Here is a 13,845-nt window from a genome sequence, read left to right as displayed (position 1 = left end):
GAACTTAATGAAATTATAAACCAGAGCAGATGGAAATCAAGAGCGGGCAAGCAGCCCTAAACTATTGTTTGGCTGATGTTTGTTGGAAAGCTCAAACTATGGTGTGGTTTCTTAACTATGGCTAGCATAATGTTTCACATTGCATCTGAACCAAGACTTCATTTGGCTCTCGACTCAGTGAAGCTACCCCAGAATGTAGCTCTGGTTCTTATGCAAAGTAGACTACCAAGAGCTTATGGTCAGACGTTTGGAGCAAGAACACTATTTCCACTGGTCATACTGTTGTAATATGGATGACCATGGGATGGTATCAGCTCTGTGCTAATGACTGTACTTCCTGGTAGACACTTAAGATGTAACTGCAAACGTTTCTTCCTAATCACCACTATGAAGCTAAATTGTTTATTTTGAAAAATTTTAATAATCTTTACCTTATTTACCTTATTGAAATTAGGTAAGATTGTGGTAATTAGGTAATATAACCAGTTCGTATTTTCTATTTGAAATGCCCTCATTTTTGACATTTTTATTTACCCAGGCATTTTAACTGACTAACCCTAAACCATAAAAGTAATTTATACTGCTATTTTCTATATTTTTTATTTTTGAACCAAAAAATATTATGTATACTATTGTTGCGGAATCCGGATTAGATGGGCAGTTTATAAATGCTTTACATAAATAACATATCTGATCGTTGTTTTTAAACTATAATAATTTCTTTTTACTGTAGATTCAAAATCTGAATGCAGGGATTTCATAGGAAGAGATGCAGTCACCCTTCTAGGAAGTTTCAGTCTGCAAGTGATTACTAGCTTATTACAAAGTCTTTTCAGATTCCCACAACTTGCAATCACCTGGGAAATACAATGGTATTTAATAACTGGTAAAGTCTGGACATACCTTCCCAGTATGTTTATTTTTCTGTATATCTTTTATTCTCTCACCCAAAGCAGATGTTAAGATATGGTGGCCAAGACACGCTGCCAGAAGATATCAGGTCAAATCACTTAACTTTGTTTTGCTTCAATCCCACAACTAATTAAATCACTTGTTTTTACATTGAACCCTAATAAAACACCGCTAGATAGCTGCACTGTGATCTCTTGGCCACACTTATGAAAAAAAATATGAGCACATGGGAAATCAACAATGCAGACAAAGACTTCTAAAATTCATATTTCATACCATATGTTTCATATTTTTTTAACAGGAGATTTTTATCTGTCCTAATGTGGCTAGTAGGAATAATTACTATGGGTTTTTCTGGAAATGCTAAAATAATTGCACTGCAGTGAGAGGGGTAGATGTGCTCTTAGTCTGGCACTGCAGTCTTTGAATCTATAAAGTTCCCTTGGAAAGATTATGGAAACCAAATTCAGCAAGTCCTTTCTTACCCATTCCACCTTTTGCAGCAGAGAATTAAAGCAAGTTTATAAGGCAACTGACGCATTCATTCATTCATGGGCTTTACCCACTGGCACAACCACCCACAAATGGTTTCACTCATAAGCAGCACAAACCGCAGTAGGATTGTCAGATACACATTCCAGAGGGGATGAGATGTGATTGGAAGGCACAATAGAAGTTCTGCAGAAACCGTGCAGATTAGCACCAAAGATTAGCATCCATGCCTCTTTCTAGCCCCAATGGGAATTTCGAACAGGTAAAAAGCAGAATAGGTGAGAGATGGAACTTTTGCAAAACTTGGGAATACTTATTTTTGGGAAAGGGGGGTAACAAAACCAGAAGAGATAAGCCACTTGCTCAGGTGATGGTCAAGGGCAGAAGTCAAGAACCTATAGCCACCTCTACATGCCCTCTCATATTCCCTGGTATCTGGGCCAGGACTGTCCATGTCAGGCTTCCTCAACCTTGGCCCTCCAGATATTTTTGGCCTACAACTCCCATGATCCCTAGCTAGCAGGACCAGTGGTCAGGGATGATGGGAATTGTAGATTGAGGAAGCCTGGTCCATGTAGCTGCAACCTGCTTTTAGCCAAACGTCCCACATCACTTTCCTCTAATCTCCACTACATGTACAAGGTATGCTACGATCCTTGGGATTCCAGATTCTCAGCTAGACAACAGAACAGTCCTGGTTTAAGAATACATGAATGCATGACATTTTAAAAAAACGTTTCTCTCTCTTCCAGACCTATCTTGCATGAAGTCAGGCCATTGGTTCCACACTGCCCAGTACAGTGACAGCAAATGTCTTCCCCAGCTCTACCTGAAAGACTTTTAACTGGAGGTGTCACAACTGAACTATGACCCTTCCCCAGGAATGACTCTTCTTGGTACTTAAAAAAAAATTGGGTAAAGAACCCCCCCCCCCCCCGTCGTAAAGTATGTTTCAATTGTGTCATTTAGGTGCTGTAGATTTGAACTGATCTTGCTAAATAAACTACACAGGAGTTTAATCACAGATGCATAGATTTCTTAAGGCTACAAGAAATTGGATGTAACATTTGATCCCTGAAACAGACGCCAGCAGCTCAAACAGGATGCTGGCTTCAGCCTGCCATAAAGACAGAGCAACAGCTAGCAACATGCCATGCTTAACTAAGGGTGATAATGGCTGAACAAACAATAAGAGATAAGGCATCGCCCCTATCAGCCAGTAACTAGCCCACTTGATCAGTCAGGAGCAACTTTGTATTGCTAACACGACAGGCAAATCCTGAACCATCAAGCCACCTAGAACAAAAGGCAATTTTCCTTCAAAAAGGTAGGGTAAAATGTTTTTATTTAAACTTTTTTTATCAGATGCACCACAAATCTCATTCAACAACCTATCTCTAGTTACTTTTTGCTTTTGCAGAAGACTGACAATTTAAAAAGATTTCAGAGGCAAATAAATCCATTTCAAAAAATGTGTAAAAATTGCTGTTTTGATAAAGACAACATTTTATTTAGCACAGTACATAAATAATGGTATATTTCTACTTACAGATTTAACATGAAAATTATCCTTGCCCAACATCCTTTGGTTTGTGGCAGTAAATATTCTCCATATATAGCAACAAAAATATCAAGTGTACAGCTAATACAGAACTATAGATGACAATAAGAAACCTTGTATTATTGAAATAAAATCTAATAGAAAAAGACATGTATTACTCTTTGCCTAATACTATTTTGATAGCACAATAGCAAAAACAATTTGCAGGTTTTAATGTAGTTCAGAATTGTGGACAATGTAACAAGTCCATGTTCTGTCTACAAATGAATTGCTTTACGTTAGTAGCAGCTGTAAAATGGAAAGGCAGACTAGAAATAGTTATTATAGCACAATCCACAAATGACAGAACGCTGTATAGTAGCTCTTAAACCTCCCTTCATCTCCCTCCACTACTTAGATAACATCACTTTAAATGCTTTGATTTAACTGATTTGTGGAATAGTCTTTTCGTGCTATTAAATAACTCAACCAACGTAGATGCAACTTTGCATGCTTACCTGCTCTGTGGATAATAGCCTTGGACAAATATTCTTCAGCAATCAAGTAATACAGAATATTCAGCTCTTTAAAGAAATCGAAATTGGACATTTTTGTTGAAGGATGCAAGTTAGAAAATACTTTTGAAAAACGGCAGAAAGTTCAAACTATATCAAGTTAGCATCTGCGATGAATTGGCTAGAACATAAAACACTTTGCTCACAATTCCTACATTTACATATGCCTATAATATATTTGACAAAGACAAACATTTGTTTTGGTACAAGCATCTCATAAAAATAGAGCATACTTTTTAAATAAGTTGATGACGTTAACACCCATTCTGCATATTTAAAGCTTGTCTGATTGTAAATGAACATTTTTTAAAAAAAATATTCTTATCCCTTACTGAAAATATAAATAACTAACACAAGAAAATTCAATTTACACTAAGGATTGTGACCTCTTTATTAGCCATGTAACCAACTTAATATCGCTTCAGAGTCCCACACTTGACTTAGTAGTATTTTTTTCACTGTGTTTAGAAACATGGGTGCCGACTTTTGCACAGCAGCCCCCACCCTCCACCCAATGAGCAAATTGGCTTATATTTAATTTTTAAACACATTTGGCTTTGACTTTTCTGTTTTTGGCAGTCAAGATGTAACAGATATTAGGTTGGAGGGCATTCTGTTGCGTTATTATCTACGCTACAAATGGCAATGTCCTTTGAGCTACTTTCATCCACATAGCCAAGGAAAATGAAAATGATGACTCACCTGCACTGTTTCCTGCCTCCTAAATGAACTCATGAATGTAATTAATTGCTCCATCTTATCAAAAAGGTAAAAGACCTCCATGTGTTATTACTACTCATTCTTTATCCATGAATAATTCACATTTACTTTATTTCTTTATAAATACTGTAGTTCTGCCTAGTAGGTTGTCCTGATGTGAATGGGAACTCTGTAACTGCCTGGTGTTCTCACACTATTTCTATTCACATCGGAAGCCAAGACTGAACAAGTTGTGGCCCTTGGGTGTGCTACACCAACCATGTACTGAAGGCTTCCACCTGTTTTACAGATACTGTTATCCAGTCCAGCTGGGGCCATAAATGCAGGTGCTTTAGATCAAACACCCGAGGATTCACAATACACAACTGGTGTCCCACCCAGAGAGGACATCTTGTGCATGCCTGTCATAAATGTCTGAGAACAGTAAAACGTTCCCGAGGGACTCTCCTGAATTTCAATAGAAATTCCATACCATGCTTCACTAACTTTATGCTTCGAATCAAAGAAAACTAGCATTGATATGTACGTGACAAAACCGAGTCTCTGTTGGCCTGCTTCCATTTTTAAAAGCCCCAAACTCTTACTTGGCAGAATCAGCCAATTTAGCCTGTTTTACAGATATTCTATATCCATCACAGGTGGTGACCCAGTTTACAAGTTACACTCAGCTAAGCCACAGTTTGGTCCTGAGCAGCATGTCTGCAGCAGGACCAAGGGAGGGGACCTGAGACTGTGATCTTGATTCCAGGAACCCACACGTTTGCTCATTGTGTTAAACCATGGGTTGGCTTAGTGTTACAAGTGGAATGAGCTAGTGAGACCTTTCCAGGAAATGGTTGCGCATCGTCTGATCGCCTCCACTGCTTTACATGCAAATGCAGAGGCTTAGCTGCCCAGCTGAGGTAGGATTCTTATTTTTACACCTTCTCACAAACCTTGCAACATTAAATCACCCACATCCCTAAGCGGGGAGACACCCCTTTTTCCATGTTGGTGACAGCTTTTAATTGTTACAAGGGCGTGGGATATTCCGATCTCTAATCCATATTTAGTTGGAGCTTTCTGATGGCAATTGTGGCTACGGGATATATTACTGCATTCTTTGTTCCTGGAGAGAAAATGGACTTGAACATCATGGAAGTTGGTAGTTCTGCTTCTAGTCTTTCAATATGGGCAAAGCACATTTTGCTTGACCCTAGCCTCTTTTGCTATGGTCCTAATGAAAGTGGCAACAATTCAACCTGCAAGCGGAGTCTCTCATGATGGCAAACTTTCTCACAAAAAAGCCTTTCTAGATATATGAAGTTTGGTATCAAGGCAAAGGCTAGACTGGAGTTTTTCTCCCTGACACAGTATCTTTGACATAGGGTAATATGGAGGAATGTTCAGACACGTAGTGTTAACTCAAAGCCCAGACCCAGATCTACCACACCAGGGGAATGACACCAATGTAACGGACCTATTTTCTTCCCCAAGTCCACCTGTCCTTTCCACTATAGCTGGAGCGCAGTGTAGGGGAGTGTTTTTGGTTTCGGTTGCTCATTCTGTTTTTTACCGGTACTTCTGTGAAACACTGACCTAATTCCTCTGAAAAACAATGACATTTAAAATTCTAAGTGGCTCAGGAAGAAATCAAGCACCACTATCATTTTTAAAAATAAAGTAACCGCAGGCACGCCATCACATGCAACAATAAAGAGTGGCAAAATAGGACATTTTATCAGAATTATCTGGAAGAGAACTGTGACCACAAAAGAGGCTTTTAGAACTGTGTTTAATGTTTAAACTGAAGAGCTTAGGGAATTGATTAGTTCCCCCTGGATGTTCAGTGGTCCCTGAAACAGGGAAAGACACACACACACACACACACACACACACACACACACGTGCTTCCCGTTAATACACAACAGGTCCATTTCATGAGTTTCCAACTTTCTCCTGCAGGAAAATGCGTAGGAAGGAATGTAGCCTAAAATCTGGGTCCTACCCACACACCCTCAGGATGAGGCCCTCACCATTAAAGACATGTTGAACTGTGACAGCCACGTTGAAACAAAGATCCAGCAGCAGGAAGAGAACAAAGCAGCATCTAAAGAGATACGACACACAAAGAAAAGCTTGCCCAAAGTGTGTTGATGCCATAATCCAAACCATTCTCCCGCAACAGAAAGAGTTCCGGGGCAGCCAACACTGAACTGTGACTTCAAATCCAAAGGTTGCAATATTGCACAAACTAACACTAAGCAAATCTGCATCACTGATTTGGGCTTAGTCCCAAATACATCCACCAAAGGCCTCTATGGGCAGAGAAACAGAAACATAAATATGGGCACCTGGCTAGCCAAGAGTCTACAGCTACAATGCGAGTTACCAGAAAAAACTGAAGTTAGCAAAAAGCGGGACAGATACAACTTCACTTTACAGCACTACTTCCTCTGAATACTAAATTAGCCACAGCAAATAGGCTACCCTAACCCTGATCTGACCGAACACAAACAGGAAGTGGATGCTGGGGGGTGATCAGAACATTCAAAACAAGCCAATTTACAGACAAATTGACAAAGATAAGACTGAGATGCTTTCTGCTCCAGTATTCACAGGCCGAAGAAAAAGATGAATTGGAATTGTGCCCAATTTTGCAGAAGACAAAATTCTACAATGAGAAATGGTAGTCACGTAGTGATTTTTCACAGGACCCAAAATGGAAGGAAATGACAATGACTTTGGGCATGATCCAGCCAGAATAAGGTATATTTTAAGTCCCATTTATTTCAGTGGAAGAGTTAAGCATATGCTTATTTTAAAGCGATTAACAGGCTGTATGTTGCCCATAACTTAGTCCTTGCCAACAATATATGCATACTCTGAGGTGGGTCAGGTGGTACTTATCTCTGGACCCAATCCTTGATTGATACTTTTAGTGGCTTGTTCATTTTGTAATCTGTGGTGCACCAATTGGACCAAAACAAAAGTAGAAGCATATGCCTTAATTAAAGCATGTAGCGTTGGAGCCAGACCTGAGTTATTTTCACACAATGGTACATGTTCCTGAATTAACCCTATTTTCATCTTGACATCATTAGTCCTTTCAAATCCTTTCTTGTGCACGTTATCGTATATAAAATACTCAGTTTTAGAGCCAACACCTGACCTTCTAGGGCTGCAACTCTCAAACTCAAGATTGTATGAAATCTGCTATTTCATATCCAAACACCAACATTTTAGGATTGAACCCTGAAAGTTGGTACTGGCAGATATGTGCAATGACGTTACATAGTTAAAATCAAATCCACTCTCTGAATCTGCCCACTAAGATGCCATATGTATATCAGATTTTGAAATTCTGTAAAATATATGGTTGAGGCATAAATGAATAATTAAACTAGTCTCATTTTTATATCCCTGAGTTTCAGAACTTCCAAAAGCCAGGTATGAAGATTTTACTATCAAGAATAACATCAGGAGGGAGCCGGAAAAGGGAAATATGTATTATTGAGGATATTGAATGGTAAGTCTAGTAGCATAGTTCATTAGCTGAAGGGGGACAGGGAGATGGTTAACTTTTATCAAAGCTGTAACATTAGGGCAAAATTAACAATCCTCAAGTCAGATTGGGCAGTGAAAGGCTTAAAAATTGAGATATACGCATGAAATGTTTGTGTGCGTACGTGCATTTCTTGGTATATAAAGTCTTTGATCGAGCATCAGAATTTCTAAAGAGCACTTATAACCCCATACATATATGACTGTTTAGTAAGTGGTCCAGAACCTGTTAATAAGCAAGTGTGTCAAAGTAAGGGATAGCCAGGTGCCTGGATGCAATTGGAAGCATTTTGCACTGTTAGTGGACTTCCTTCTTGAGGTTGGTTGCGTTCACTACAGAGGAAAATAAATTGTTCCTGCTGGATTGTAAATGCACAGATTTTAAAAATCCTCCTGAGGGTTCTCTTGCGCTTTTCATGGCTTTTCTGCTTCCTGTAATTCATCCTGTGGCAAATCTAGAGAGAAACAGAAAGAAAAAAAGAAGTTTATGTCTAAATGTGGTTATACCTAGCAGCCTTGATGTTAATACCTTGCAATTCTATTGCCTGCCAAAGTCCTGAGTATCACCAAAGTCAATACTTTCCAGTAATTTAATTTCCTGGTATTCCACTACTTTGCAAATTACAGAGGCACTTCAGTTCTTCTATGCCCCTTTGACCAAGTGTACCTAACCTTAGAAGAGATAAGAGAACGAATAAACTTTCCAGAGGCATAGTTTTAAAGTGCTGTTCCTTTATAACTGGCCGACACCTTGGAAGGACTGTCTATAACAACCCATTAGTCAGGGAGATGGTTTCTTTAAAATTATCTCTCCATTAATTCCGCCTTTTATGTTGACGGTGCAAGGAGGGGGAATAATAAAACTGCCTTTGGAAGAGAAACGGGAATCTATAAATGGTGAATAGTTCAATTCAGATTTCAATTCCTCCATCCCAACTTCTCTGTCGTTTTTTGGTTCTTAAGAATTTGGTCACATGAGAAAGTGGCTGGGTATGTTGTTAAGAAACTGAACAAACTTTACAGAGGATCTAGAGCCAGAGAGAGATGCAAAGCACCTCAAAGGCTAATCAAGAGCAGCAGCTCAGTGGAAAAACACTGTGGGGACACAAAAGACCAAAGCAATGAAGTCTCAGCAAGAGCATTAATTCCCCCAGGGTCTCTGAGGCTCCTTTCTCCAAAGTGTCTGCTTTCCAAAAGACAATTAAAAGGACCATGTGGAGAGTTGGGTTGGACTGGCAAAGGTCATCTTGCGATGGACCTTCTTTTGTTCTGTGCTGTTAGCACACGCTGAGGTGCTGCAGGGATCACCATAAGATGCTGTCTCATTTAATAACTTCATTAATGGCCAGGAAGAGAGAGTCAAGCAGTAGGTTAATTAAAAGGGCAGATTATAATAAACTGAGAAAAACCACAAATACTAATCAAGAGAATGAAAACACACATACACACAGACAAAGTTGCTGGGGTGGGGGGAATCAGTTTGAAATCCAGAAGACAAATATTTGAGAGGCACATTTGCTGAAAATGGCATCATTCATTCATTGAGTCATTTCTTTAATCCACTGGTATTCTGTTTACTGTTCTCATGGAGGCAGGTAAAAATAAAGCTACAATATAATTAAAACTACACAAGGCAGACAAATGATCAAAATGTACAATTTTAAAATCATGCAAATATAAAAACAAAAAAAGCAGCAGACATGATTTAGAATTTAGCAAACTACATATGGTTTAATGGGCTAATGAAATAGCGAGACCCAAATTTCCTGTGACCACCAGGCCCATGGCATAGGAAAGAAGGATACAACACAGCCTGGATAAATAATGGCAAAGCGCCTTTTAAAAAGGAAGGGGTACTGGAAGATGGCTACTGCATGAAATTAAATCTGAGAGCTGCTGCAGCCTCTTTTCTTCCAATATTTATGATTTCTCAAGAGAAATATATGATGTTAATAATGATTAAGAATCAGTTAATTTCATTGTACACAGGTTGTACATTGACAATAAAGGTATTATTATTAAACTAGCTGATGATAGGATAATGATGGATCAATGGCAGTTATCAGCTGAGGGCTCTCTAGAAATTCTATACAGCGAGGGGGAAACATGGAACTCAAATAAGAGCTCTAGTAATTCTCTCCATTTTCTGACACAAGTATTTTCACTTCTTGGGACATTTTCACTTTCTGCCATCCCCTTCTAAGGGAAGATTTAGCAACCATTTTTGATTCTGAAGAATATGTTACAATCACAATATTCTTGTGCAGGTGGGCCTTATTTAAAGGAAATGAATTGTATATAGTATTGTATATAGTATATGTATTTGGTATATGTATATAGTATATGTATGTAATTGAGTATGTATTAGGTATCTCATTGGCAAGCTGGCAAATTTCCCAGAATCCTAAAGCTACAATTATTATGATAATACAATTATGATCTTCTAAAAATGCATCTATTGTTCAAAAGGTTCACAATCACTTAACAACAACAACAACAACAACATTTTTAGTGGGAAGACCCAGCTTCCTTTTTCTCTACATATAATCTTTCTCCCATGAACATATGCCAAAAAATGTCTATTTCAGAGACTTCGGACAGGAACAAGCTGAAATAGCATTTGGGGCCCGCTGAACAATACTAGTGTGAGTTCATCAACTTGTGGTCTGAAAGAGAAGGAGAAAACAAAAACCCCGAGTAAAATGTGAAGCTTTGAAATTTAGAAGTTGACCCCAGGACAATCAAAGTTATATGACCATATGAGACATATTCTCAAACTTTTATTGGAATATATACAAGATTCCAGAAGGGTTCAGTAAAGCACTAATCAAAAACCCATATCTAACACTTAGGTTAATGTTGTATAATGTATAACATTCACGAATCATTGTGTGTTGCAGAAACCTGGCTACTATCTCCTTCTTATCCCCATCCTGAGTAAGCAATTGATCCCTGATCTCAATTTATAAGAACAGAGCAAGTGTGACTTGTCTAAAGTGTGTGATGAAGGTGACAGAAATAGGATTGTAAATCAGAAATTTAAGAATGTTTTTATCTGCTGATGATTTTTGGTTTTTAATGGGATAGCTTTGTTTTTAATTGCTGTAATCTGCCCCAAGTAATGCAAATGCACAGGAAGGGTATCCTAAAGAAATTTGTATGGAAATACTGAAGGGGTGTGTGTTTGAAATTATAATACTTTATTTAAATAAGTATTCACTTCACTTCTGGAATGCACTTTCTAAGCCTCAAAGCGCAAAAGAAATTTAAATATACTACTATACCCTTTTGCTATGTGTAGAATTCCATAGGCATTCTGTTGGATTAGTTGATTGTATGTTTTCTGTGCTCATTTTACAGAATGGCTGCCTAAGCAAAGATTTCTTAAGAGCCTCTTTCAAGATCTTCCTACCATAACCTTAAGGCTGGGAACATTTATCTTCAAAAGAAGCAGCTGAGCAACATGAACTGATTCAAACGCAAGTCCAGTTATTAAAGCAACCAGAGTATCAGATACCAGCTAATGACTTGACATTTCTGCCTCTTCCTGCACCCTCAACCCAGTTTACACCACTAATGGACAATGTGATCCAACTAGCACTCTTTGTATTATAATAAGTCTATGCTAAAGCTATACTGAAGGTGTAAGGTGAGAGTACTTCCTACATTATAGTCAGAGAGACACTATAAATAATGATCCTGGATTGCAGCACATGTTCAAGCCACTGTTTGCTGGTTCAGATGAAAGGGCAAACTATGGTTTCAACTCAAACCAGGACCGAAGGAGCAAGTTGCCTCATGTGGCAGGTTAACTATGATGATGATGATGATGACCCATAAAGACAGTATATGTACAGAAAGGTGGCTAAACCACTGGCTAAAAAAAAGCAAAGATGGCAGCATTCAGCCCCATATAATTAAAACATTCTTTCCTATGCTTTTTACAAGAAGAATTGACACTATACTGATTGAATTACTTTGTTCATTGCGTGTCGAGACCCCGCAGCCACCCCCTTGTTGGCAATAACTCACACAAGGACACAGATATTAGGTTTATGTTATTGGGCAAATTTTGGCCACAACTTTATTGAATATGAGCGTTCTTGGCTTAGGCATTGATTGGACCTGACTATATCTGACTCCTGCCCGTTGTGCAGGAAGTCCGGTAAGGGTAAGCCACCAGTAGGGGGAGCCCTGTCGATGTGAACCAACTCAAGCTCCCCCTGGTGTTCCCGTCAGGGTCGTGTCAAGGCCTTAGCCCCCCAGCCGGGCTTCGGGCTAGATCAACACCCCCGGATTCCTTTAACGGAATACCCTTAAGCATGGAGGGGCAGATATAATTAAAACATTCTTTCCTATGCTTTTTACAAGAAGAATTGACACTATATTGGTTGAATGACTTTGTTCATTGTTGATTGCTTAACGAAAGAGGCGTATCAGATTGGCCTCCTTCATTAATGAGGCAAGCAACTATTCTCACCAACAGACAAAACTACAGGGGAGAATTACCTTGAGGGCAACATTTTCCAACAGTTTTATACCATTGCTTTTTGCAAGAGCAGCCACCAAGCATCTGCCTGCAAGGAGAGCCAACACCTCTTAAAGAGATGCGAGTTACAACAGCTTTCCATTCACGTTGGCCGACTGCAGTTTATACATCACAACTGAAAACTCTTGGCTTCCTTGCTAAAGAGGACATATCCTGCCACCGATCTAAGTAACCTCTGGCAGTCTGAGCTGGGCTGCTGATATTCCTGTTAACTCATTATAATTGCATATGTTCCTTTATGGGAACAATATATACTCCAAAAAACATATGCTAACAAGAATAGCCTACATCGCAGGTGAAACCTACAGGTAATGTGAGAATAGTTCTCTACACGTCAACTAGACAAAATATGAAACAATATAGCAACTGAATTTAGAAGGAGGAAATCAAATAAGTACAAAGCCGACAAACATTAGCTCTCACACAATATGCACAAAGATCATCATGCTTCATTCCTTGCATAACTGGATTTATTTTGAAACAACAAGCACTGAATACCGATGTCTAATTAAGCAATCTGTTCCAGGTGTAGAAATTCCAATGAACACATGGAGCTTCCCAATTCGTATTAGTGGAGGGATGTAGGGCATCAAACAATTCAGACAAGCACTAGCTCTCGCCCTACAGAAATAACTGGAGATGCTACATAGCAATAGGCTTCTTGCACTGAAACAATAGAAGGTAAATGCTAATTCCGTTTTGGTAGAACCTTGCTTATGACTCAATAGATGCATTGTTCTTTTTTTGACTCCAGTCTCAAACGCTGTCATGACTCTTCAGTGCCACTGTGAAACCAAAGTTAAAGGTATCGCACTGTTTTGATCCAACTTGGAGAAGTACATTTTAGAATCAGGCTGGGATAAATTTGTTTTCCAAGAGTTACAAAGTGCAAGATGAGAAAACCCGAGTAATGACAGGCTGTATGAGAAGATTTCTCGGTCCCACATGCAAAGCCACAAGGAAAAATCAGTTGCACAAAGAGCCTCCTCATACATTGCAGTAGAGATACACAACAACAGTTGTGACTCACAAGGGCTCCTCTTTCCCCACACAATCAGTGGGGGGGGGGTATAGAAGATCTAGATTGCTTGGAGACAAGCTGAGCCAAAAGTTCAAGAAATTAACTTTTTTGCTACTTCAAGGGCAGACAATAAAGGGTATATGACAAATTCTCTACCTCTTTTTTGGGGGGTGGGGGGAGTAGTATTGTTAAATTTCCAGGAAAAGGGGTGGGCTTAATTTGAAAAACAGGGTTTCAGGCTTTCTCTCCCACCCACACCTTTTAATACTTAGTTTTGCTGCTGCAATTGGCAGCAGTGCTCTTTTTCGCAGCTCCAGTGGCCTCTCTCTCCCACCTGGGGAGCACTTTCTTCCCCAACATGGCCCAGGAAAAAGGCTACATCACAAAACGGCACCCATCCAAAAGTTGCATTTTGAGGGGGGAAACGACATCTGGGGGGGGGGGAAGGCTGTGGGATATCAAATCCTCCTCTTTTCAAGGTAAGCCTCTAACT

The 13,845-nt window shown here is 39.2% G+C and overlaps 1 protein-coding gene and 1 long non-coding RNA gene across 24 annotated transcripts in view; one reads left to right on the top strand and one right to left on the bottom strand.

The window, feature by feature from the left end:
* Positions 1 to 13,845, top strand: part of LOC310690200 — a 48,904-nt gene that overhangs the window by 19,651 nt on the left and 15,408 nt on the right. For 9 of the 22 annotated variants that reach the window (XR_014517951.1, XR_014517952.1, XR_014517953.1 and 6 more), the window contains 4 exons: positions 734 to 2,300; positions 2,956 to 7,747; positions 11,143 to 13,012; positions 13,646 to 13,831. This is a non-coding gene — a long non-coding RNA (uncharacterized lncRNA). Of the gene's footprint in view, positions 1 to 733; positions 2,301 to 2,955; positions 7,748 to 10,370; positions 10,428 to 10,682; positions 10,792 to 11,142; positions 13,137 to 13,645; positions 13,832 to 13,845 lie in introns of all 22 variants that reach the window. The other 13 variants (XR_014517954.1, XR_014517955.1, XR_014517957.1 and 10 more) reach the window with 13 other exon arrangements.
* The window catches only part of BBS9 (Bardet-Biedl syndrome 9), a 222,502-nt gene continuing 211,389 nt past the window's right edge, over positions 2,733 to 13,845 (bottom strand). For both annotated transcript variants that reach the window (XM_083468777.1, XM_083468778.1), the window contains one exon: positions 2,733 to 8,237. In XM_083468777.1, the coding sequence (XP_083324903.1) occupies positions 8,197 to 8,237 (41 nt within the window). In that variant the 3' untranslated portion in view covers positions 2,733 to 8,196. The remainder of the gene's footprint in view (positions 8,238 to 13,845) is intronic.

The sequence above is a fragment of the Podarcis liolepis genome (assembly GCF_965112155.1).
Source record: "Podarcis liolepis genome assembly, chromosome: 12".
NCBI classification, from domain to species: domain Eukaryota; kingdom Metazoa; phylum Chordata; class Lepidosauria; order Squamata; family Lacertidae; genus Podarcis; species Podarcis liolepis.
This window is presented reverse-complemented; position numbering and strand designations above follow the sequence as displayed.